Below are 25815 nucleotides of genomic sequence, written 5' to 3' on the forward strand. Positions count from 1 at the left end.
GCACACACACACTGTCCTGAACTGCACACCTACACACACACTGTCCTGAACTGCACACACACACACACTGTCCTGAACTGCACACACACACACACACACTGTCCTGAACTGCACACACACACACACTGTCCTGAACTGCACACCTACACACACACTGTCCTGAACTGCACACACACACACTGTCCTGAACTGCAAACCGACACTGTTCACTTCTGATCCTGGATCTTGTATAGTATATATAGTCTATATATAATATATAGTCTATAGAGCCTATACTATATTAGTACGTTGCTTTGGATAAAATCATCTGATAAATAAAACATCTTTTTTTTCAAGTTCAAATATATACTGTCTTGTATTTCATTTACATGTTACAATCACTTACTACTCAATGTAAACAACACTTCCCCGAGGTATTCTTTTCTCATTGTGTTTTATTGCATCACATTAGGCTGTGGTTAGTTTGGTTGAAGTTTGTTGAGTTAGCTGATGGTAGAGTGTGTTCCAGCAGGGCACACAGCTCCTGGACTGGGGAACTACTCCTCTGTATAGTTCATCTGTTGATCGGGAACTACTCCTCTGTATAGTTAATCTGTTGATCCCATGTAGATGCTGCTTTCACTTTCCACTACAGTTATAAATCCTCATCCTTCACATCATCCTTCACTCCCTCTCCACCTCTTAAATACCAGCAAATAGCAGGATGATTTTCTGTTACCATGATGTCCAATACTGATAACCTCTCCTGTATCTTCTTAGAACTGTCCAAAGAGGTTTTGCCCAGTCATTATTACGGCAAACAGCAGTGTTTTATTTGTCTGACTACAGGACATTACTAAACACAGATATTCCCTTGTAACTTGTATAAACAGCTATGGTAAAATGTGTTAGTATTAAGAGTTGATGCACACAGGAAGTGAAAGTGATTGTTGACGTGTTGGGCTTAGCGTGAGGGTAGGCCTGACCCCTGACCCCTGACCGCTGACCCCTCTGCTGTACGCCAAACAAACACTTCTTCATCCCCTCTTCAGACCCAAAACAACACATTCCTGATACATTTCCATTGAACTTTTAGGAATAATTCAAATTTAAACCAAATTGTTTACCACATGTAAGGAACTCAATCTATAACCATTTAATCAAAATGGGCAGTGATGAAATCAGTGTTGTGGAAGAGGGAAACACTGTTCTCGCCCCTGCTGCTTCTGCTGCAGCGCATCATGAAGGCCTGTTATCACATCACTAGTTACTAGAAGGGTGACGGGTTAAGACTGGAGTGTAATTTGGACTAGGGCTAGGATTAACATATAATCTGGACTAGGGTTGGATTTACAGTGTAATCTGGGTTAGGGTTAGGATTAGACTGTAATCTGAACTAAAATTAGGATTAGAGTGTAATCTGGACTAGGGTTAGGGTTACAGTAAACTGGACTAGGGTTAGCATCATTTTTTAATTATATTGAATGTAATCAAAACCCATTCAACTGAAAGGTTATTTGTTACTTTGAAGCGATAACAGATTTTTCAAAATGTGGACATTCTTTAAATTGATATTTTGGTCTTTGAAAAGAGATCACCACCCAGCAAACAATAAATAAATAAATAAAATTAAAGACAACATAAAATACATATATTAAAACAAAAAGAGAACTAAGAGGAAGTGCTTTCTTTGATCAGTGGTAACGAGCCGTGGAAACAATCTAAAACTCTCTTAAGATAACATCCCTTCACTGGCGTAACCATGGAAACACACATCCCTTCACTGGCGTAACCATGTAAACACACACATCCCTTCACTGGCGTAACCATGGAAACACACACATCGCTTCACTGGCGTAACCATAGAAACACACATCCCTTCACTGGCATAACCATTGAAACACACGTCCCTTCACTGGCATAACCATAGGAACACACACGTCCTCTCACAACGTAACCATAGAAACATTCACGTCCGCTCACAACGTAACCATAAAAACATACAAGTCTCAGTCACAACTGATGAATCTGTCACTGCGGACCAAGGCTTTGTCAGGGGAACCAAGGGATTGTCAGGGGAACCAAGGGATTGTTAGGGGAACCAAGGGATTGTCAGGGGAACCAAGGGATTGTCAGGGGCACAAACCCATTGTTGTTGTTAGAATTTAGGGTGCCGTGGTTCTAGATCATCTCAGTTTCAGGACGGGTCAATCTAGATGCAGGCAGACTTGTCGGGTCATCGTGTGGTTCCTTTGACAGAAACGTGTGACTTGTCCTTATTATCTGAGGTAACTGGCCATGAGGAATGACTTTCCAACTGCCTTCGTACCTTCAAACTCACTTCATCTGGCTGCAAGGGACAACGTACTGGTAACCCACACAGCTCTGGTAAAACTAAGACTTGAGCAAACATTTGTAGACAACAAAAGGCATTAGTAATGGAACAACGATTGCATCGTAACATCTGCACCTGTAAAACATCACCTAGTCCTCTTCAGGGGTCCGCTATGTCTGTACAATCCCTAGCTGCCATGCCCTCCACTTCCTGGAACAGAGACTTGTCAGCCAATAAGAGGCTTCAGGGGGTAAAGGTCAGGAAGGTAAAGGTCAGGGGTTAAAGGTCAGTGGATAGACGGACATTTGGCATTTGATACTCTGTTTCCTGACAAAGACTAGGGACATGACATTAGGCATAGCTAGCATTCCTCTCTTCCCGTTCTGCTCCTTTCTTTTATGGATTTCTCTTCCACTTCCTGTCTTTCTGTCAGGCCCTGGCCTGGCCTGGCCCCACCCACTCAGAGGTCAGAGGTCGGTGACTTTGTTCTCCACGGCGGCGGCGATCTGCTGGAGACGGCAGCCCAGCTGCATCTTCTGGGCTGTGGGGTCTTCCTCCAGAGCTGTGATGATCTAGAGAGGAGGAGAAGGAGAGGAGGGGGGTGGAGGAGAGGGGGTGGAGGAGAGGGGGTGGAGGAGAGGAGGAAGGAAGGCCCACAAGCAGATGGTTAGAGACAGTTGTGTGAGTGTGTGTGGGGGAGTGTTTGTGTGTGTGTTAGTGTGTGAGAGAGCGTGGTACCTGGTCGTAGTATTTGTTGATGTACTTGTACAGCTCATGCAGGGCCACCATGAAGTTCACCTCTCCAGAATAGTTCTGCATGGATAGTAGGAGAGGAAGAGGAGAGCAGTGGAGGAGAGCGATGATGAGGAGGGGAGGGAGAAGAGAAGAGGGAAGGGGAAGAGAATGTTAATTGGTCCTTGTGGTACCTTGTTGAAACAGACAGGTAGAGAGACAGACAGGTAGAGAGACAGACAGGTAGAGAGACAGACAGGTTCAGTGGTACCTTGTTAAGACAGATAGGTAAAGAGACAGACAGGTAGAGAGACAGACAGGTTCAGTGGTACCTTGTTAAGACAGACGGATAGACAGACAGGTAGAGAGACAGACAGGTAGAGAGACAGACAGGTTCAGTGGTACCTTGTTAAGACAGACAGGTAGAGAGACAGACAGGTAGAGAGACAGACAGGTAGAGAAACAGACAGGTAGAGAGACAGACAGGTTCAGTGTATAGTACCCGAGACAGCTCAGCGAGTGCAGAGTTCATCTCCTGGTCGCTGGCTGAGATGGTCTGGCGGATATCAGCATAGTACCTGGGGGGAGGGAGGGGAAGGGAGAGAGGGGGAGGGAGGGAGGGAGGGGGAGGGGAAGGGAGAGAGGGGGAGGGGGGGAGGGAGGGATTAGATTTACAGACGGGGATCACAGTAAAAGGTATTTAGAGAAACAAATGCACTATAGGCTTTCCAATTGTTATCACTTTCATTCTTTTCTCCCTCCCTCCCTTCCTCCCCCTCCCCCCTTCCCTCCCTCCCTCCCTCTCTCTCCCTTCCCCTCCCTCCCTCAGGTTAGGGTCCCTCACCTTTCCACCATCTGCTTGTAGCGAGGGATGTCTCGGGCGTACAGCAGCTTGTTGATTGGAGAATCCTGGAAGAGAACATAGAGAAGCCATTAGATCTGCATATAACCTGGAACCTCTGATTGGTTCCAACCCCATTCTAAGGGCGTGTGATAGGCTCACCCTGCCCAGCTTGTGCTCTGCGAGGGTGCAGGAGTCCATGAAGGTCTGAGCGATGACAGACAGCACTGCGTCCACGTGGTCGCTCACTTGCACGTCAAAGATGAACTGAGGGTTCTTCAGGATGTTGATCCAGAACCGCAGCGGTAGACTAGTCAACAACACACACCACAAACACAACAAAACAAGTTTTTGGTTTATTTAATTTGGTTTATTGTGAACATATGAGTTACTGTTGACCTGGTTTCCTCTTCTGATTCAGTGAGCTTGGTAAGTGAAACACAAACACAGCACAGTCTTCTGAATTATGATGATCAGGCTATTGTGAAGATTTATGAAGTCTCATGAAATCTCATGAAGCCTAATGAACATAGGCAGGCCGACAGGAAGGCAGGCAGACAGGAAGGCAGGCAGGTAGGTAGACAGGAAGGCAGGCAGGCAGGCAGACCTGTTGGTCTTCCAGATGTGGATGGTGTCGGGGTCAGAGATGTTGTGCAGCAGGGCCTGCTCGTCCAGCAGATCAAAGTAGTACTTAAGAGCCAGGGGAACCGGCCGGCTGGTGCTGTGGATCACCGTGAACAGGTCATCCACAAACTTCTGGAGGGTTCCCTGGAGGGGAGGAGGGGGAGAGGGATAGGAAGACAGTGTAGGTGTCTGTGTGTGTCTTTTTCTTGATGTGTGTGCATGTCTGTGTGGGAGTGTATATCTCTATGTGTTGGTGTGTGTGTGTGTCTACCTTCATGGACAGCAGCCTGGTGAGGTAGATCTCAGGGATGGCTTTGGCCCCGCCCCTCTCCCTCATGCTCCCTCCACGCTGCTTTGGAAGCTCCGCCTCCTCGCTGGCCTTCACCAGGTGCCACAGCCTGACTCCGCCCTCCTCGCCATCGTCCAGCATGGGGGTCTCTGTGGGGCGCATGGCGTCATTACCCAGCACACACTGTACCTGACACGCACACAGAGAGGACTTTCCCCCTACAGTTACTTAGGAGAGGAGGGGGGTGTTCACATGAAGTACTCACTTTCTCCCTAGGGGTAGTTACATAGGAGAGGAGGGGGGTGTTAGCAGGAAGTACTCACTCTCTCCAGGTGAGTAGTCGTGGCAGTCATGGTGCAGGTGTTTGGTGTTCCTGGTTACCAAAGTCACAGTGGCTCCATCAGGAACCTACACAAACGAATAAACAAGACGTTTCATGAGCAATAACAAAGATCTACGCTCAATCCAGTAATGGCTGTTTCAGTTTAGAACTGTTCTAGACAGTGATCAGAGAAGACCAGTAGTCTAGTAACCCCTGACCCTGTGCTGCTGCAGGGTGTGTAGTGTACCATGTAACCCTTGACCCTGACCCTGTGCTGCTGCAGGGTGTGTAGTGTACCATGTAACCCTTGACCCTGACCTTGTAGTGCTGCAGGGTGTTGAGGCGTTTCCAGGATCCCTGCACCACCGACGTCAGATCCTCGTCCGAGAGGATCAGGTGACCTGCCACGCCCGCGCGCCATTCTGGGGTCACACACAGAGAGGACAGGGTGCATGTGTTAGTCTGGTTAGTGGTCGGTACTGACCCAGGTGCAGAGGTAGTTCGTCTGGTTAGTGGTCGGTACTGACCCAGGTGCAGAGGTAGTTAGTCTGGTTAATGGTCATTACTGACCCAGGTGCAGAGGTAGTTAGTCTGGTTAGTGGTCGGTACTGACCCAGGTGCAGAGGTAGTTAGTCTGGTTAATGGTCATTACTGACCCAGGTGCAGAGGTAGTTAGTCTGGTTAGTGGTCGGTACTGACCCAGGTGCAGAGGTAGTTAGTCTGGTTAGTGGTCGGTACTGACCCAGGTGCAGAGGTAGTTAGTCTGGTTAGTGGTCGGTACTGACCCAGGTGCAGAGGTAGTTAGTCTGGTTAATGGTCGGTACTGACCCAGGTGCAGAGCGTCGGTGTGGGGTCTCTGGGAGAAGGATGTTCCCTTCCAGGCCTGCTCCAGAACCTTCTCCTTCACCTGGGTGATGGTGTCACAGTCCAGAACCTTGGCCGGTACCGTGGTAACCGGGCCACCGCTAGCCGCAGGCATCAGCACATTCAGGGTCTGACGGACAGAGAGGATGGGGGTGGGATAGTGGGTACGGACATGTGTGTGAGATGTCAGTGTTCATGCATGTGTGAGTGTGTGTGTCTGTACGTGTGTGTGCGTGTGTGTGCGTGTGTGTGCATATGTGTGTGTGTGTGTGAGTGTGTGTGTGTGCGTGTGTGAGTCCTCACCAGCGTGCGGTACTCCACGTCCTCCCGGAGCAGCCGGTTGTCGTTGAGGGTGTACTTGGCCTTCCCCGTAACCGCGTCAACGGGACCCTTGTCCACCTGGTGCCGGATGGCCCTGAACAGCATGTAGAAGGCCTCACCCGCAGAGTCCTGCAGGAACACACACCACACAGTCAGGTACCCAACACACCTGCTGGGACAGGTAGGGCTAGGGGCAGGTGGGGTACCTACCCTGAGAGGGGCTAGGGGCTGGGGGCAGGTAGGGTTAGGGTCAGGTAGGGCTAGGGGCAGGTAGGGTTAGGGTCAGGTAGGGCTAGGGGCAGGTGGGGTTAGGGGCAGGTAGGGTTAGGGTCAGGTAGGGCTAGGGACAGGTAGGGTTAGGGTCAGGTAGGGCTAGGGGCAGGTGGGGTACCTACCCTGAGAGGGGTTAGGGGCTGGGGGCAGGTAGGGTTAGGGCAGGTGGGCTAGGGTTAGGGGCAGGTAGGGTTAGGGGCAGGTAGGGTTAGGGCAGGTGGGCTAGGGTTAGGGTCAGGTAAGGCTAGGGGCAGGTGGGGTACCTACCCTGAGGAAGGTGAACAGACAGATGGACATCCAGTTGGTCAGGAGCTTCTCCACCACAGACTCAGTCCTGAAACACAGAACACTGGTCTAGAACCCTGTCTTAGAACTAAAACCCTGGTCTAGAACCCTGTCTTAGAACTAAAACCCTGGTCTAGAAGCCTGTCTTAGAACTAAAACCCTGGTCTAAAACCCAGTCTTTGAACTAAAAACTCCCTTCCCCCTCCCTCCCTCCCTCCCTCCCTCCCTCCCTCCCTCTCCCTCCCTCCCTCCCTCCCTCCCTCCCTCCCTCCCTCCCTCCCTCCCTCCCTCCCTCCCTCCCTCCCTCCCTCCCTTCCTCCTTCCCTGCTCCCTCCTTCCCTCCCCTGCTCCCTCCTTCCCTCCCCTGCTCCCTCTTTCCCCCTCACTAACCTGCGCAGCATCAGTTTGGGGTTCTTGGCCACGTACTGCTCCACCAGGTCGTTGAGCAGCGTCTTCAGGATGTCGGTGAAGTACTCCAGTTTACCATGCAGCGCCACCGTGAGGAGGGAGGCCAGGTAGGCACGGTCGCGCGGGGAAAAAGTCCGCTGCACCTCCAGAGTGTGGATGAACTGAGGGAGGAGAGGAGAGGGGGAGGAGAAGGATTACATTTTCTGTTATTTCCTCTCTCTTCCCCCTGTGTCTTCCCCCTCTGTCTTTCTCTGTCTCTCTCCCTCTGTCTCTCTCTCCGTCTCTCCCTCTGTCTATCTCCCTCTCCGTCTCTCCCCCTGTCTATCTCCCTCTGTCTCTCCCTCTGTCTCTCTCTGTGTCTCTCCCTCTGTCTCTCTCCCTCTCTGTCTCTCTCCGTCTCTCTCTCTCTCCCTCTCTCTCTCTCTCCGTCTCTCCGTCTCTCTCTCTCTCCCTCTCTCTCTCTCTCTCTCTCTCTGTCTCTCTGTCTCTCTCTCTCTCTCTCTCCGTCTGTCTCTCTCTGTCTCTCTCTGTCTGTCTCTCCCTCTCTGTCTCTCCCTCTGTGTCTCTCCCTCTCTGTCTCTCCCTCTCTGTCTCTCCCTCTCTGTCTCTCTCTCTGTGTCTCTCCCTCTGTGTCTCTCCCTGTCTGTCTCTCCCTCTCTGTCTTTCCCTCTCTGTCTCTCCCTGTCTGTCTCTCCCTCTCCCCCCTCCTGTACCGTGGTGAGGAACAGCTTGCTGTTAAGCAGGTTGGACAGCTGCACCAGGCCCTGCTCCACCGTGTGTCTGCGGGCCTCAGGCACGTCCAGCTCCCTCCTGAGCGGGGACTCCCGGTGGCCCGGGAAGAAGATGCGCTCGGCGTACGTCCCGTAGTCCAGGAAGGGGATGCCTGAGCCCCCCAGGTCACTGGACACGTCCATCATCTCTGTCATCAGGTCTGGAGGAAAGGAGAGGGGGGGACAGGAGGAGAGGGGGGAGTGGAGAGGAGTGGGGGAGGAGGAGAGGAGTGGGGGAGTGGAGAGGAGTGGGGGAGGAGGAGAGGAGTGGGGGAGTGGAGAGGAGTGCGGGAGGAGGAGAGGGGGGAGTAGAGAGGAGAGGAGTGGGGGAAGAGTAGGAGCACACCAGATAAGAAAGAAGGAGAGGAAGATAAAGAAAGAGATCAAAAAAATTGAAAGAAGGAATCAACAGGAATGGAGGGACAGGGTGAGGAGAGCTGGAAAGACAGGGAGCCCCCTGGTGGAGAGGAGGAGGGAGAGGAAGAGGAGAGGAGGGGGGAGAGGAGGAGGGAGAGGAGGAGGGGGAGGAGGAGGAGAGGAGGGAGAGGATGAAGACAGGAGGAGGGAGGAGAGGAGGGAGAGGAGGAGGGAGAGGAAGAGGGGGAGGAGGAGGGGGAGGAGGGAGAGGAGGAGGGAGAGGAGGAGGGAGAGGAGGAGGGGGAGGAGGGAGAGGAGGAGGGGAGGAGAGAAGGGAGAGGAGGAGGGAGAGGAGGAGGGAAAGGAGGAGGGGGAGGAGGAGGGAGAGGAGGAGGGAGAGGAGGAGGGGGAGGAGGGAGAGGAGGAAAGAGGAGGAAAGAGAGGGCTAACTCACCTGTGAACTCCTTCTTGCAGCGGTCTCTCACACTGGTCTCCAGGTTCTCCAGCTGGATCTGAACCTTCTTATAGTCTCTCATAGCCTGCTTACTCTTCCTTCTGAACCACACACACACACACACATACACACACAGCAAGAATGCACACAGATACACGCACAAAGATACACACAGTGTAAAATATGCATTATAAAAGATCCTCTAGCATCTCCTCTGTAAAGCATCATAAAAACATATACAGGTCCTTCTAAAAAAATTAGCATATTGTGATAAAGTTCATTATTTTCCATAATGTAATGATAAAAATTAAACTTTCATATATTTTAGATTCATTGCACACCAACTGAAATATTTCAGGTCTTTTATTGTTTTAATACTGATGATTTTGGCATACAGCTCATGAAAACCCCAAATTATCTAAAAAAATTAGCATATTTCATCCGACCAATAAAATAAGTGTTTTTAATACAAAAAAAGTCAACCTTCAAATAATTATGTTCAGTTATGCACTCAATACTTGGTCGGGAATCCTTTTGCAGAAATGACTGCTTCAATGCGGCGTGGCATGGAGGCAATCAGCCTGTGGCACTGCTGAGGTGTTATGGAGGCCCAGGATGCTTCGATAGCGGCCTTAAGCTCAGCCAGAGTGTTGGGTCTTGCGTCTCTCAACTTTCTCTTCACAATATCCCACAGATTCTCTATGGGGTTCAGGTCAGGAGAGTTGGCAGGCCAATTGAGCACAGTAATACCATGGTCAGTAAACCATTTACCAGTGGTTTTGGCACTGTGAGCAGGTGCCAGGTCGTGCTGAAAAATGAAATCTTCATCTCCATAAAGCTTTTCAGCAGATGGAAGCATGAAGTGCTCCAAAATCTCCTGATAGCTAGCTGCATTGACCCTGCCCTTGATAAAACACAGTGGACCAACACCAGCAGCTGACATGGCACCCCAGACCATCACTGACTGTGGGTACTTGACACTGGACTTCAGGCATTTTGGCATTTCCTTCTCCCCAGTCTTCCTCCAGACTCTGGCACCTTGATTTCCGAATGATATGCAACATTTGCTTTCATCCGAAAAAAGTACTTTGGACCACTGAGCAACAGTCCAGTGCTGGTCCCCCAAGGTCTGGAATCGGTCCTTCTCCACAATCTTCCTCAGGGTCCGGTCACCTCTTCTCGTTGTGCAGCGTTTTTTGCCACACTTTTTCCTTCCCACAGACTTCCCACTGAGGTGCCTTGATACAGCACTCTGGGAACAGCCTATTTGTTCAGAAATTTCTTTCTGTGTCTTACCCTCTTGCTTGAGGGTGTCAATGATGGCCTTCTGGACAGCAGTCAGGTCGGCAGTCTTACTCATGATTGCGGTTTTGAGTAATGAAACAGGCTGGGAGTTTTTAAAAGCCTCAGGAATCTTTTGCAGGTGTTTAGAGTTAATTAGTTGATTCAGATGATTAGGTTAATAGCTCGTTTAGAGACCCTTTTCATGATATGCTAATTTTTTGAGATAGGAATTTGGGGTTTTCATGAGCTGTATGCCAAAATCATCAGTATTAAAACAATAAAAGACCTGAAATATTTCAGTTGGTGTGCAATGAATCTAAAATATATGAAAGTTTAATTTTTATCATTACATTATGGAAAATAATGAACTTTATCACAATATGCAAATTTTTTGAGAAGGACCTGTATATACATGAAATATAAAGATACAAAAACACTATATATACATGTAAAGGCTCAAGACGCACTTGTTCCGGGAGTACAACGGTACTTAGGAATGTTTGGCTGGACCTGATGTTTCCTCCAGGATCACAATAACTTGTATTGAGAGACTTGTTGCTCTTGTTGGTTAGTTGTAACTGACTTAAAACTACTGTACTTGCGGTGTAATATATTTTGTTGCTTGCTTTTTTCCACAGGTACACCCTTGCACTTGTTGAAGTTCATGTTGTTTAATTGTTTAACTGTAACTTGTTCAACTACATGCTCTTGTGGTTCATCCCTTTGGGACTTATTTAGTTTTCATAATGTATGCTTCATGTTTTGGCTACCCACAATGTTTGGGCTACCTCATTGCAAATAAAAAGCGTCTGCTAAATGCATAAATGTAACTGTAAAAGTGTGAGTGTGTGTACCTGTATGTGTGTGTGTACCTGTGTGTGTACCTGTGTGTGTGTGTGTGTGTGTACCTGTGTGTGTGTGTGTACCTGTGTGTGTGTGTGTACCTGTGTGTGTACCTGTGTGTGTGTGTGTGTGTACCTGTGTGTGTGTGTGTGTGTGTACCTGTGTGTGTGTGTGTGTGTGTTTGTACCTGTATATGAGCAGGATGATGAGGACGAGCAGGGCCAGTACAGAGGCGCCCACCCCCAGCCCCACCTGGGCCTCCAGGGGGAACATGGAGCGGCCCAGGGAGTCGTATTGAACGCGCCCCAGAGAGAAGTTCAGGTTTCCCATCTGAACCTGCTCAACACAGACACAGACCAGGTGAGTTACATATTAGACACAGACACATTTTAAATGACTACAAACATGTCCGCCCGTAAGTGCCTTACAGTGAACTCTGGCAGAGCGTCCATCACTTCCTGTTTCCTGGTGGGCAGCACTGAGGGCTGCTGGGCCGGAGGCTCACAGTACAGGTGGTTGTGGGTGAGAGTCTTCACGGAGCACACGCCCCCTCCAATCAGAGCCAGCAGCTCCTCCTTGTGGATGGCCAGGTCCAGGTTCTCTCCCTGCAGCACCGAGAGCAAGGATACAGCAAGGTTACACCTGGGTCAGACCTGGGTCAGGATAGACCTGGTCTAGACCTAGACCATCCCAGGCTAGACCTAGACCAGGATGGACCCTGGATGAATCAGTATTCTACATATTATAGTACAGTATAGGATGGACCCTGGATGAATCAGTATTCTACATATTATAGTACAGTATAGGATGGACCCTGGATGAATCAGTATTCTACATATTATAGTACAGTATAGGATGGACCCTGGATGAATCAGTATTCTACATATTATAGTACAGTATAGGATGGACCCTGGATGAATCAGTATTCTACATATTATAGTACAGTATAGGATGGACCCTGGATGAATCAGTATTCTACATATTATAGTACAGTATAGCACGGGTTAGGGTGCTGTAGTCCACACCTCCACAGAGATGACACTGCCAGGCTTGTGGTGGTAGGGCCGGCTGGGGTCCTGCTGGTTCAGGGGGTACAGGACTGGGTTGGGCTCATAGCTGAACGCCTCGCTGCTCACCGAGCCAAAGGCAAAATGGAGGCTGTCCAACAGGAAGTCCACCTGGACCCGTGCGCGCCTAGCTTCCTGTCCCACCGCCGGGGTGGGACACAGGATCAGGGAAGAGCTCCGGACCGCACAGCTGGACACATACTGGGGGAGGAGGGAGGAGGAGAGAGGAGGAGGGAGGAGGAGGGAGGAGGAGGGAGGAGGAGGGAGGAGGAAGGAGGAGGAGGGAGGAGGAAGGAGGAGGAGGGGGGAGAAGGGAGGAGGAGGGGGGAGGAGGGAGGAGGAGGGAGGAGGAGGGGGGGGGGGAGAGGAGGAGGGAGGAGGAGGGAGGAGGGAGGAGGAAGGAGGAGGAGGGGGGAGAAGGGAGGAGGAGGGGGGAGGAAGAGGGGTCACTAACACACTCCCTTCCTAACACACACAGGTCATCCCTCACACACACACACCTGTTGGACATGGCAGAGTGTGTCTTCAGGACAGGCTGGCTCAGGTACGCTCCTCCTCCTCCTTCGGGGGGGCAGGGGGGGGGGCGGGGGGCTGAGGGGGGGGCCTGGGGGGCTGAGGGTCACCCTGATCCTGGGATCCTGCACCACGTCAAGGTACTGACCAGACACCTGGATCACCCTGCCCCCACTGGAGAGAGAGAGAGAGGTCAGAATACAGCTGGGTTGTAGCACTGAAATTAATGAGGATGATGGGATGGATGAAAGGACAGATGGACAGACGGATGGATGCAGGATGGATGGATACAGGATGGCAGGGTGCAGGTGAGCCGTCCTACCTGAGGAAGCTCTTGGAGGGGGCAGCTGAGGTGATGTTGGGGTCGGGGGTGTAGTGATACAGGGCAGCCTGCAGGTGGCGCTGCGCCCGGCCGAAGCGCACCGTCACACGCTGTTCCCCGGTGCTGTTGCTGCGCCCCGTCACACAGCTCAGCCGGCCGTCCAGCACCTCAGACGCACTACAGCAGCCAGCAAGCAGTCAGTCCAATAGCTTTTAATATTGGGTAACACTTTACAATAAGGGTGCATTAATTAGCGTTCATTAATGCATTAACTTATGCATGAATCATCATTAATATTGTTTAAATATGTCGTTTTTACTGCACTGCATGTAATATATGTTATTGTTGCACTGAGCCTACTAGCTGAAAGTTGATTCCCCTGAGGTGTGCCTGGTAAACACCCTTACATGTGACACAGTACTCCTCCAATCAGAACACTGACATCTCCAACACCCTTACATGTGACACAGTACTCCTCCAATCAGAACACTGACATCTCCAACACCCTTACATGTGACACAGTACTCCTCCAATCAGAACACTGACATCTCCAACACCCTTACATGTGACACAGTACTCCTCCAATCAGAACACTGACATCTCCAACACCCTTACATGTGACACGGTACTCCTCCAATCAGAACACTGACATCTCCAACACCCTTACATGTGACACAGTACTCCTCCAATCAGAACACTGACATCTCCAACACCCTTACGTGTGACACGGTACTCCTCCAATCAGAACACTGACATCTCCAACACCCTTACATGTGACACGGTACTCCTCCAATCAGAACACTGACATCTCCAACACCCTTACATGTGACACGGTACTCCTCCAATCAGAACACTGACATCTCCAACACCCTTACATGTGACACAGTACTCCTCCAATCAGAACACTGACATCTCCAACACCCTTACATGTGACACGGTACTCCTCCAATCAGAACACTGACATCTCCAACACCCTTACATGTGACACGGTACTCCTCCAATCAGAACACTGACATCTCCAACACCCTTACATGTGACACGGTACTCCTCCAATCAGAACACTGACATCTCCAACACCCTTACATGTGACACAGTACTCCTCCAATCAGAACACTGACATCTCCAACACCCTTACATGTGACACGGTACTCCTCCAATCAGAACACTGACATCTCCAACACCCTTACATGTGACAGGGTACTCCTCCAATCAGAACACTGACATCTCCAACACCCTTACATGTGACAGGGTACTCCTCCAATCAGAACACTGACATCTCCAACACCCTTACATGTGACAGGGTACTCCTCCAATCAGAACACTGACATCTCCAACACCCTTACATGTGACAGGGTACTCCTCCAATCAGAACGCTGACATCTCCAGGGTGTCCGGTCCTCAGCCAGTGTCCCATGATGCTCAGCGTTGAGCCCCCAGCCCTCGGCCCTCGCTGGGGGGTCAATCCTGTCAGGACTGGGTCCTGGGGGGGGGGGGGGGGGGGGGGGGGGTAGGAAGTTGGAAATGTAATTAGAAAGAAAAGGTTAGAAAGGCATTTTTTTTTTTTGGTCTTGAAAACAAAGTTACAAAAGGTTGAAATTTTTTTGAAAATGCATGTACTTTTGCCATCTCTGACTGTCATTCTCATCCCCATAGTCACCACCATAGTAACTATCACCATAGTTACCTGGAAGCTGAATCTCTGGGTGGAGAGGCCGATGTCGCCGCCCCTCACCTGGATAGACACCTGGCCACGCCTCTCTCCCCCGCTGGGAGTGGTCTCACATACTATCCTACAGGAAGGGGGAGGGAGAGACATGGCTGTGGTCTCACACGCTATCCAACAGGAAGGGGAGAGGGAGGGGGACGTGGAGAGAGAAGACAGACAGTCTGTGGTTGTGGTACCTGGAGGAGACCTCGTATCTGCTGGGCAGGACCAGGCACGGCACCCCAGCTACTGTCACAGAGTCTTGGATGTCCAGGACCTGCTGGCCCAGGTTGGAGCCAGAGATGGTGATCCTCGTGCCCCCCTCCACTGGACCCGACCCTGGCTCCACCTGCAGACAGGGACAGGAGCACAGGTCTACAGGTTTCATCTCTCTGTAACACAGATAGATCACCTGCCTGTCCATGTCTGTCTCTCTCTCTGTCTCACACTGTTTCTCTCTGTCTCTCTCTCTGTCTCTCCATCTCTCATACAAACAGTCTTTTACAGAAGAAGATGGGTGTACATCAGGGTGTGGTGGGTTTCCAGGGTCAGGTCTTACATAGTGGATGGCGGGGGCGGGGCAGGTGTGGGTATGTTGGGGGCAGGAGTCCTGGTGGACGCAGCTTGGAGAGGCAGCCTGGCCGCACCACACACACCCGTACCCCCGCACCGCTGTGCCACACCGGCTGCAGTCCCAACGCCCCACCGAGCAGTTGAACAGAGTCACTGGAGTCAAACAGAGTCAAACACAGAGTCAGATTAATTTAGTTCAGTTCAAGACAAGGAAAAAACATGCCAAAGCCAAGGGTCTATATTCTATCCTACCCTGCAAGTCCTCAGGACTGTCGATCTGGGAAGTATCCCTCCGCCTCACATTGATCACAGCCATGTATTCCTCCACCGCCTCGGCGTAGAAATACTGCAGCAACAAAGTAGTTCCAGTCAGAGACGACCCTCTATCCACATCTGAATAGTTTCAAGTAAGGTTGAGCTATTCACTTAATTCTGTAAGCATTTGTACAGCACCATTCTGAAGCACATCACCTCAAGCCACATGAACACATCTTAACTAATGACATTTCCCACTGATGTGTCCAGACAGACAGACAGACAGACAGACAGACAGACAGACAGACAGGCAGACAGACAGACAGGCCTGCAGACAGACAGACAGGCCTGCAGGCCTGCAGACAGGCAGAGAGGCCTGCAGGCAGACAGACAGGCCTGCAGACAGACAGACAGGCCTGCAGACAGACAGAGGCCTGCAGGCAGACAGACAGACAGACAGACAGACAGGCCTGCAGACAGGCAGAGAGGCCTGCAGGCAGACAGACAGACAGGCCTGCAGACAGACAGACAGGCCTGCAGACAGACAGAGAGGCCTGCAGGCAGACAGACAGACAGACAGGCCTGCAGGCAGGCAGGCAGACAGTCCTGCAAGCAGGCAGGCAGGCAGGTAGGCAGGCAGGCAGGCAGGCAGGCAGGCAGGCAGGCAGACAGGTAGGCAGACAGACAGACAGGCCTGCAGACAGACAGACAGGCCTGCAGACAGGCAGGCAGGCAGGCAGGCAGGCAGACAGGCCTGCAGGCAGGCAGGTAGGCAGACAGGCAGGTTACCTTGTGCAGGTGGCAGGTGATGATGAAGAGAGAGGGATCTCTGTTATCTGTCTCCACGAAGGCCTCCACCACCACTGACCTGCCCTCGATCCCCAACACACACTCATAGTCCAGATCCTCATCCTGCACACGCACACACACACACACACGTACAGGTGTTGAATCCATCATATTTACAAAATCCCTTTCAGTGGTTTCTTAGCAACCTCAGGACAGCATGCTTACCTGGAACAGGTGTAAGTGTCGTCCAATCAGAGAGATCTTCCTCTCCACGTTCACCGGCAGGAAGGAGGAGCCCTGGATCTCCTCCACACAAGGACAGTCCTGCTGGAATACACACACACACCATACACACACACACCATGCACATACACACCATACACACACACACGCCATAGACACACCATAAACACACACACCATTATATGCACATACTCCATAAACACACACATTAAAACACACACACGGATGATTCAAACCTGAAACAGTGCTACCATCAGTTATGATGCTATTTAAGATGTTTAATTAGGAAGCAAAAGTGTTCATGACATGTTGAACCAAACAATGGCAGGTACGGTTATTTAAACAGATATTTTCTTTTGGCACCTTTGAATTCTGTACCAGCACCAAAAGGTAAACAAGCAAATCACAGCGCCAATGGAGATTACATCAACAGAACGTGAATCACACGGACCAGAGAGACACAGGAGGAGGGGTGGAGAGAAACTGCTTTATAGCAGCTGTAGTTCCTGAACCCTGTTTGGAACATTTCTGCTCAACACACTAACAAGAGGCTTGGGATCGGTGGTGTGCAAAACCAACTGGACTTCAAACAGACTAGCAGTGGGATTTCAGTAAAACTTTTCGCTAGAGAGCAGCTGTGTAGCATGGCTAGCTGTGTATCCTGACTAACTGTGTAGAATGGCTAACTGTGTAGCATGGCTAGCTGTGTATCCTGACTAGCTGTGTAGCATGGCTAACTGTGTATCCTGACTAGCTGTGTAGCATGGCTAACTGTGTAGCATGGCTAGCTGTGTATCCTGACTAGCTGCGTAGCATGGCTAACTGTGCAACATGGCTAACTGTGTAGCATGGCTAGCTGTGGAGAATGGCTAACTGTGGAGCATGGCTAGCTGTGGAGCATGGCTAACTGTGGAGCATGGCTAGCTGTGGAGCATTGCTAACTGTGTAGCATGGCTAACTGTGGAGCATGGCTAACTGTGTAGCTTGGGCTAGCTGTGGAGCCAGTCCAGTTGTCCCTGACAAAAGCACTCACCACGAGGCCTGGCTCCGCTGGGTCTGACTGGTACTCTGCTGACAGGGCAGAGTCATGGCTGGGGTCAGGATTGGGACTAGGGTCACGGTCAGGGTTGGGACTAGGGCCAGGGTTGGGACTAGGGTCAGGGTCAGGGTTGGGACTGGAGATGGGGTCAGGGCTGGGGTCAGGGTTGGGACTAAGATCAGGATTGGGACTGGAAATGGGGTCAGGGTTGGGACTAGGGTCAGGGTCAGGATTGGGACTGGAGATAGGGTCAGGGTCAGGGTTGGAACTAGGGTCGGGGTTGGGATTGGAGATGGGGTGAGGGTTGGGGGCAGGGTCTGGTGTGTGGGCACGGAAAGGTGAGGTCTGGTTGGTACCAACGTCTTCAGTGGGCATGGTGACACTCAACACTGTTGTGCCAGTCTCCAACTCTCCATCCAACTTCTCAATTTCTCCCTCCTCCTCCTCCTCCCCTTCTCCCAGCCTTTCCTCCGGCCCCTTCGAGGGGGCGGGGTGGGGGGTCTTTGGGTCCAGGGAAGTGAAGGGGAACCCCAGCAGGGCCACCCCACCGGAGGAGGTGGCGGTGTCTGACACGCCGCTAGGGCTGCTGGGAAATGTAGTTTCCGGGGCCTCCGGAAGCCAGTCCTGAGGATCTGTCTGGGTGTGGGTCCCGGGGCCCTCTCCTGTCTCTGCCCCCACCTCCCCTGGCTCTGTTGTTGCCCTGGAGATGCTCTCCCTGCCCCCCCCAGCCGAGGCCTCTCCCCCCTGCTGGGTGGTGGGGGTGCCCCCCAGGGGAGCGCTGGAGGTGGGAGTGATCAGGGGGGGCCAGGGGGAGGCGTTGGCCTGGCCAGTGGTAGTGGGCTGGGGTGCTGGGGTGGTTGTGACAGGAGAGGTGGGTTGGGCAGATGCACCCTGGGGTAGGGGTGGGGGAGAGGGAGAAGGGGAGGTTGGGACAATTGATTGGGAAGAGTCTTGTGTTTTGGACGTTGTGGGGGAGCTGGCAGCGGTGTTGGTGGGGGTGGGGAGGGAGGGTGGTGGTGGTTTGTACTTGAGAGGAACACACATGACAAGAGAGGGGAGAGGGTGGATAGAAAGGGACAAGGGTAAAACAAAAGGAATAAACATGAATTCACACAAACAAATGCTGAAAAACACTGTCAACAAAACAATGGAATTACTATGACTCAGCACACTTAAAAGTGAGAACAAACACAAACAAACATTTATATTTACTATATGATAAAATTTTGGTAAATATAATCCAAACACCTCACACACCCATTTCCCTAGGACCAGGGGTGAGTTCGCGCTCTATGGTAGGTGCATACACTAACAACGCTAACCTCTTTAGCATGTTGCTAGGTAACCTACACCTCTTTAGCATGTTGCTAGGCTACCTACACCTCTTTAGCATGTTGCTAGGATACCTACACCTCTTTAGCATGTTGCTAGGATACCTATCTGCTGGTTGTGTGTGTCTCAGTACTTTTACTCAAATACAATTCAAACAATTCAAATAAAAAAATACGTTTGGACAGAGCTAGTTAGCGTAATGCTAGGCCTACCTGCTGGTTTTTGACGGTGACGCCCAGGTCGCAGGTGTGTTTGTGGGTGCACAGGTGCTGGTGGATGCACCAGTTACAGCCCCAGCGGCTGCTCACGCAGCCCCGGCACCTGCAGCAGGAGCCAGGGGGGAGCAGGTAGTTAGCCAGTGGTGTGTGTGTGAGACAGTGTGTGTGTGTTTGAGACTGTGTGTGTGTGTGTGACTCACGGTCTGCGTCCAGACAGCTCCTGCACCAGCTCACAGTCGTAGAAGGTGAACTCAGCGGACACCAGCGTCACGTTCAGGAAGCGCACGGACAGCAGCACCGTCACTGAGTCTATAACCACAAACGGACATGCTCATTGTCTTATTCTCATCAGTTCAATATGTGGGCTACATTTCTAGAAAATCAACTTAAATAGCCTACATTTAGCCTAATTAAACTATGATGAACAATTAAAATTATGGACGGAAAACCAATTTGATTTTTATCACTGCCACATTGTAAAGAAATTTAATTTATTGAGTTTTGAAAGCTTCAGCAATTTATGTTTTCTCAAACTGTTATTTAAGTGTAACAATAATTTGGCGCCTGAACTCCTGAACTCCTACATTTATTCAGAGACCAAATGGCAGTAGAGTGACAAGAGGCTCCCTAAACCAAAACTGTAAAATCCCATAGCGCAGAACATCTTTTGGCACATCAGCCTTTTCTTACAGTGCTTGTAAACTGTGGAACTCACTGCCCACGGAGATTAAGAACAGCAGAAAAACAAAAACACAAACACTGCCACTTGCAGTTCAGACACAAACACTGCCACTTCCTGTTCCGACACAGACACAAACACTGCCAAACACAAACACTGCCACTTCCTGTTCCGACACAGACACAAACACTGCCAAACACAAACACTGCCACTTCCTTTTCCGACACAAACACAAACACTGCCACTTCCTGTTCCGACACAAACACAAACACTGCCAAACACAAACACTGCCACTTGCAGTTCAGACACAAACACAAACACTTCCTGTTCCGACACAAACACAAACACTGCCAAACACAAACACTGCCACTTCCTGTTCCGACACAAACACAAACACTGCCACTTCCTGTTCCGACACAAACACTCCCACTTCCTGTTCCTACACAAACACAAACACTGCCAAACACAAACACTGCCACTTCCTGTTCCGACACAAACACAAACATTGCCACTTCCTGTTCCGACACAAACACTGCCAAACACAAACACTGCCACTTCCTTTTCCGACACAAACACAAACACTGCCACTTCCTGTTCCGACACAAACACAAACATTGCCACTTCCTGTTCCGACACAAACACTGACAAACACAAACACTGACACTTCCTGTTCCGACACAAACACACACACAGCCACTTCCTGTTCCGACACAAACACAAACACTGCCACTTCCTTTTCCGACACTAACACAAACACTCCCACTTCCTGTTCAGACACAAACACAAACACTGCCAAACACAAACACTGCCACTTCCTGTTCCGACACAAACACAAACACTGCCACTTCCTGTTCCGACACAAACACAAACATTGCCACTTCCTGTTCTGACACAAACAAAAACACTGCCAAACACAAACACTGACACTTCCTGTTCCGACACAAACACTGCCACTTCCTGTTCCGACACAAACACAAACACTGCCAAACACAAACACTGCCACTTCCTGTTCCGACACAAACACAAACACTGCCACTTCCTGTTCCGACACAAACACAAACACTGCCAAACACAAACACTGCCACTTCCTGTTCCGACACAAACACTGCCACTGCCACTTCCTGATCCGACACAAACACAAACATTGCCACTTCCTGTTCCGACACAAACACAAACACTGCCAAACACAAACACTGCCACTTCCTGTTCCGACACAAACATTGCCACTTCCTGTTCCGACACAAACACAAACACTGCCACTTCCTGTTCCAACACAAACACAAACACTGCCACTTCCTGTTCCGACACAAACACTGCCAAACACAAACACTGCCACTTCCTGTTCCGACACAAACACAAACATTGCCACTTCCTGTTCCGACACAAACACTGCCAAACACAAACACAAACACTTCCTGTTCCGAGACAAAAACAAACACTGCCAAACACAAACACTGACACTTCCTGTTCCGACACAAACACACACACTGCCACTTCCTGTTCCGACACAAACACTGCCACTTCCTGTTCCGACACAAACACAAACACTGCCAAACACAAACACTGCCACTTCCTGTTCCGACACAAACACTGCCACTTCCTGTTCCGACACAAACACAAACACTGCCACTTCCTGTTCCGACACAAACACAAACACTGCCACTTCCTGTTCCGACACAAACACAAACACTGCCAAACACAAACACTGCCACTTCCTGTTCCGACACAAACACACACACTGCCACTTCCTGTTCTGACACAAACACAAACACTGCCACTTCCTGTTCCGACACAAACACAAACATTGCCACTTCCTATTCCGACACACACACAAACACTGCCAAACACAAACACTTCCTGTTCCGACACACACACTGCCAGTTCCTGTTCCGACACAAACACAAACACTGCCACTTCCTGTTCCGACACAAACACTGCCACTTCCTGTTCCGACAACACAAACACTGCCACTTCCTTTTCCGACAACACAAACACTGGCAATTGCTGTTCCGACAACACAAACACTGGTACTTCCTTTTCCGACACAAACACTGCCACTTCCTGTTCCGACACAAACACAAACACTGCCAAATAAAAACACTGCCACTTCCTGTTCCGACACAAACACAAACATTGCCACTTCCTGTTCTGACACAAACACAAACATTGCCACTTCCTGTTCTGACACAAACAAAAACACTGCCAAACACAAACACTGCCACTTCCTGTTCCGACCCAAACACAAACATTGCCACTTCCTGTTCCGACACAAACACTGCCACTTCCTGTTCCGACAACACAAACACTGCCACTTCCTTTTCCGACAACACAAACACTGGCACTTGCTGTTCCGACAACACAAACACTGGTACTTCCTTTTCCGACGCAAACACTGCCACTTCCTGTTCTGACACAACACAAACACTGCCACTTCCCGTTCCGACAACTAAAACACTGCTACTTTTTGTTCCGACACAAAACAAACACTGCCACTTCCTGTTCCGACAACACAAACACACCTCCCAGACTGTAAAAACACCTCCCAGTCTGTAAACACAAACTAAGTAGAGAGAACAGCTGACTACCCGCTAGCCTGGCTACCAGCCCTGAGCAGAAGCAGGTAATCAGACATTGATAGTACAGGCTGTCAGTCATCACTTACCCTGACCTTGACCAATGGGAGGCAGGGTGTTGGCGTTGGGGGTGGAGCAGGTGACGCCAGTTTCGGTGATGAAGGCAGGGCTCTGGGTGTCCTGGTAGAAGCAGGAGTAGGACTCCCCCTCTGATAGGCTGGGTAGGGCTGGGACCGACACCACCACCTGGGGGTAGGGCATAGAGGGATGTAGGGAGGGAGAGAGGAAGGAAGGAAGAGGCAGAAAGAGGGAGAGAAAGAGAGAGGGAGAGAGAGAGATAGAGAGAAAGAAAGAGAGAGGAAGGAAGGGAGGGATAGAGAGAGAGAGAGAGAGAGAGAGAGAGAGAGAGAGAGAGAGAGAGAGAGAGAGGGAGTGAGGAAGGAAGGAAGGAAGGAAGGAAGGAAGGAAGGAAGGAAGGAAGGAAGGAAGGAAGGAAGGAAGGAAGGAAGGAAGGAAGGAAGGAAGGAAGGAAGGAAAGAAGGAAGAGGGGAAGAGGTACAACAAGAAAGTTTTACAAAAACAATCCAAGTAAAACCCCTCCTCTTCTCCCTGTACACCACCTCGCTTGGACCAATCATCACCTCCCATGGCTTCTCCTACCACTGCTACGCTGACGACACGCAGCCTGTACCTGTCGTTCCCCCCGACTGATCCGGGGATCTCAGCTAGGATCGAGGCCTGCCTCACAGACATCTCCGCCTGGATGACCAAGCACCACCTCCAGCTGAACCTCACCAACACAGAACTCCTCATCATCCCAGCCAAACCCTCCATCTCCCACGATCTCTCAGTCACCCTGGGATCAGCGACGATGACCCCCTCATCCTCTGCCAGGAACCTCGGGGTGACCATGGATGACAAGTTCTCCCTCACAGCCCACATTGCTGCGGTCTCCCGGTCGTGTAGATTCACCCTCTACAACATCCGGAGGATCAGGAGATACCTGTCTGAGCATTCCACCCAGCTGCTAGTCCAAGCACTTGTCCTCTCCAAGTGGAGAGGCCCCGGTCCCAACACAAGCTCTTCTCCTGTCTGGCCCCCCAGTGGTCCCAACACAAGCTCTTCTCCTGTCTGGCCCCCCAGTGGTCCCAACACAAGCTCTTCTCCTGTCTGGCCCCCCAATGGTGGAATCAACTCCCCACCTCCATCAGAGACACTGACTGTCTCCCCACCTTCAAGAAAAGGCTCAAGACGCACTTGTTCCGGGAGTACGATGGTACTTAGGAATGATTGGCTGGACCTGATGTTTCCACCAGGATCACAATGACTCTTATTGAGAGACTTGTTGCTCTTGTTGGTTAGTTGTAACTGACTTAAAACTACTGTACTTGCTGTGTAATATATTTTTGCTGCTTGCTATTTTTCCACAGGTACACCCTTGCACTTTTTTGAGGCTCATGTTGTTAAATTGTAACTTGTTCAACTACATGCTCTTATGGTTCTTCCCTTTGGGATTTTGGAAGTCGCTTTGGATTAAAGTGTCTGCTAAATGCATAAATGTAAATGTAAAACATTTGTCCTACCTCAGCTCTCTCTCCTCTGCTGATGTTGTTGATGCTGAGGAACTGAGCTCTCAGACAGCTCTGCTGGCGGTCAAAACTCCACAACCACTGGCCCCCCCGGGCCCCCCCCGGACACTCCCACCTCTGGACACACCTGGGGGAGGGAGAAACAATGATTTAATACAGGGATTTAAATTAGCAGCTCTGTCTGCCCCCCCCCCCCCCTCCCTCTCTGCCCCCCTTCCCATAGATGCACCTGTCCTCTCACCTGTCCTCCAGACCTCCATGTCTCTTTCTCTCACCTGCCCTTCAGGACGCACCATCCACAGTATGGGTCCCGGGTCTGCAGACAGCCCGCACAGTCCAGGTGTTCTCCACACTCCGCCACGGGGCGACGCTCCACCTGGGGGGGGCGGGACTGAGACTGTGACGGCCTTCAAATGTTTTATATTTAATCTGCTACTTTTTATAACAACAACTCAACTGGTGTTCCCCTACCCCCCCCACCCCCACCCCCTGCTTTCCTCCATCCTCCTCCACCCCCCTCACCCCTGATCTTAACCCGCCCCATCCTCCTCCTCCACCCCCCTCACCCCTGATCTTCACCCTCCCCTGCCTCTCCTCCACCCCCCTCACCCCTGATCTTCACCCTCCCCTGCCTCTCCTCCACCCCCCTCACCCCTGATCTTCACCCTCCCCTGCCTCTCCTCCAGTCCCCCTCACCCCTGATCTTCACCCTCCCCTGCCTCTCCTCCACCCCCCTCACCCCTGATCTTCACCCTCCCCTGCCTCTCCTCCAGTCCCCCTGAGGCTGGACCCTTGACCTCTGACCAGCCTGTCTCTTTATCCAGTGTGGGTCTGTCTAACTTCACCATGCTGCTTTCAGGAAGAGCCCCACTGAGACTAATCACACACAATGAGGTGAATTGTTGAACAGCATACAGCTGGTACACACACACAGAAACACGCTCACACACACACAGACAGAAACACACAGTGGGTGCGTTCGTGTGTGCATGTGTGTGTCTGCATGCGTGCGGCTTTGTGTGCATGAGACTCACAGGGTGTGTGGTCATGATGTAGATGTGTGTGTGTGTGTGTGTGTGTGTGTGTGTGTGTGTGTGTGTGTGTGTGTGTGACTCACAGTGTGTGTGGTCATGATGTAGATGTGTGTGTGTGACTCACAGAGTGGGTGGTCATGATGTAGATGTGTGTGTGTGTGTGATTCACAGTGTGTGTGGTCATGATGTAGATGTGTGTGTGTGTGTGACTCACAGTGTGTGTGGTCATGATGTAGATGTGTGTGTGTGACTCACAGTGTGTGTGGTCATGATGTAGATGTGTGTTCCAGAGGAGTCCAGCAGCAGGTCAGGGTGGACAGCACAGTCTGGTTGGACGGAGGTGACGGAGTACCTCTCTACCTGTCCCCCTGGACCCAGGAACACCTACACACACACACACACACACACACAGACAAGCACACACACACACAAGCACACACACAAACAAACACACACACACATGCAGACACGCACACGCGTACACACATGGACACGCAGACACACACACAGTTACAGAAACAAATTTACAGTGCAATTTCTCTCTTCCCATCTCTCTCTCCTTGGTGTTAGGTCACAGATGCCAGGAGTGATCTGAACTCTCTCACAGAAATCCTGGACATCTAACAGAAAGAGGTTAGCACTAAACACTAAGGAGAAAAAGGGAGATAGGAGAGGAGAGAGAGGATTTAGGAGAGAGAGGAGAGAGAAGGAGAGGAGCGAGAGAGGAGATGATAGACGAGAGAGAGAAGGAGAGGAACGAGAGGAGAGAGAGAGGATAGAGGAGAGAGAGAAGGAGAGGAGCGAGAGGAGAGAGAGAGGATAGAGTAGAGAGAGAAGAGACAGGGGAATCCTGTTCCTCTGAGTGTAGAAGCTTTAATGAAATCTCCACCTCCACAGAATCAG

General features: G+C 50.8%; 1 protein-coding gene across 1 annotated transcript in view; it reads right to left on the minus strand.

Annotated features, from left to right (window-relative positions):
* Positions 1 to 333: 333 nt before the first annotated feature.
* LOC124476837 (plexin-B1-like) overlaps positions 334 to 25815 on the minus strand; it is a 48558-nt gene continuing 23076 nt past the window's right edge. The window contains exons 5-38 of the mRNA XM_047034231.1: positions 25168 to 25296; positions 24154 to 24254; positions 23873 to 24005; positions 22379 to 22535; positions 19238 to 19346; positions 19032 to 19140; positions 17482 to 18513; positions 16431 to 16532; positions 16206 to 16328; positions 15414 to 15507; positions 15148 to 15314; positions 14786 to 14937; positions 14568 to 14673; positions 14227 to 14363; positions 12884 to 13060; positions 12549 to 12735; positions 12007 to 12249; positions 11410 to 11586; positions 11169 to 11317; positions 8855 to 8955; positions 7987 to 8204; positions 7256 to 7434; positions 6848 to 6914; positions 6290 to 6436; positions 5951 to 6116; positions 5441 to 5544; positions 5124 to 5208; positions 4783 to 4949; positions 4495 to 4655; positions 4050 to 4197; positions 3891 to 3955; positions 3549 to 3624; positions 3053 to 3127; positions 334 to 2886 (exon numbers count right to left, since the gene is read on the minus strand). Coding sequence (XP_046890187.1) covers positions 2782 to 2886; positions 3053 to 3127; positions 3549 to 3624; positions 3891 to 3955; positions 4050 to 4197; positions 4495 to 4655; positions 4783 to 4949; positions 5124 to 5208; positions 5441 to 5544; positions 5951 to 6116; positions 6290 to 6436; positions 6848 to 6914; positions 7256 to 7434; positions 7987 to 8204; positions 8855 to 8955; positions 11169 to 11317; positions 11410 to 11586; positions 12007 to 12249; positions 12549 to 12735; positions 12884 to 13060; positions 14227 to 14363; positions 14568 to 14673; positions 14786 to 14937; positions 15148 to 15314; positions 15414 to 15507; positions 16206 to 16328; positions 16431 to 16532; positions 17482 to 18513; positions 19032 to 19140; positions 19238 to 19346; positions 22379 to 22535; positions 23873 to 24005; positions 24154 to 24254; positions 25168 to 25296 — 5448 coding nt within the window. The 3' untranslated portion in view covers positions 334 to 2781. The remainder of the gene's footprint in view (positions 2887 to 3052; positions 3128 to 3548; positions 3625 to 3890; positions 3956 to 4049; positions 4198 to 4494; positions 4656 to 4782; positions 4950 to 5123; positions 5209 to 5440; positions 5545 to 5950; positions 6117 to 6289; positions 6437 to 6847; positions 6915 to 7255; positions 7435 to 7986; positions 8205 to 8854; positions 8956 to 11168; positions 11318 to 11409; positions 11587 to 12006; positions 12250 to 12548; positions 12736 to 12883; positions 13061 to 14226; positions 14364 to 14567; positions 14674 to 14785; positions 14938 to 15147; positions 15315 to 15413; positions 15508 to 16205; positions 16329 to 16430; positions 16533 to 17481; positions 18514 to 19031; positions 19141 to 19237; positions 19347 to 22378; positions 22536 to 23872; positions 24006 to 24153; positions 24255 to 25167; positions 25297 to 25815) is intronic.

Source organism: Hypomesus transpacificus, chromosome 14, assembly GCF_021917145.1.
Source record: "Hypomesus transpacificus isolate Combined female chromosome 14, fHypTra1, whole genome shotgun sequence".
NCBI classification, from domain to species: Eukaryota; Metazoa; Chordata; class Actinopteri; order Osmeriformes; family Osmeridae; genus Hypomesus; species Hypomesus transpacificus.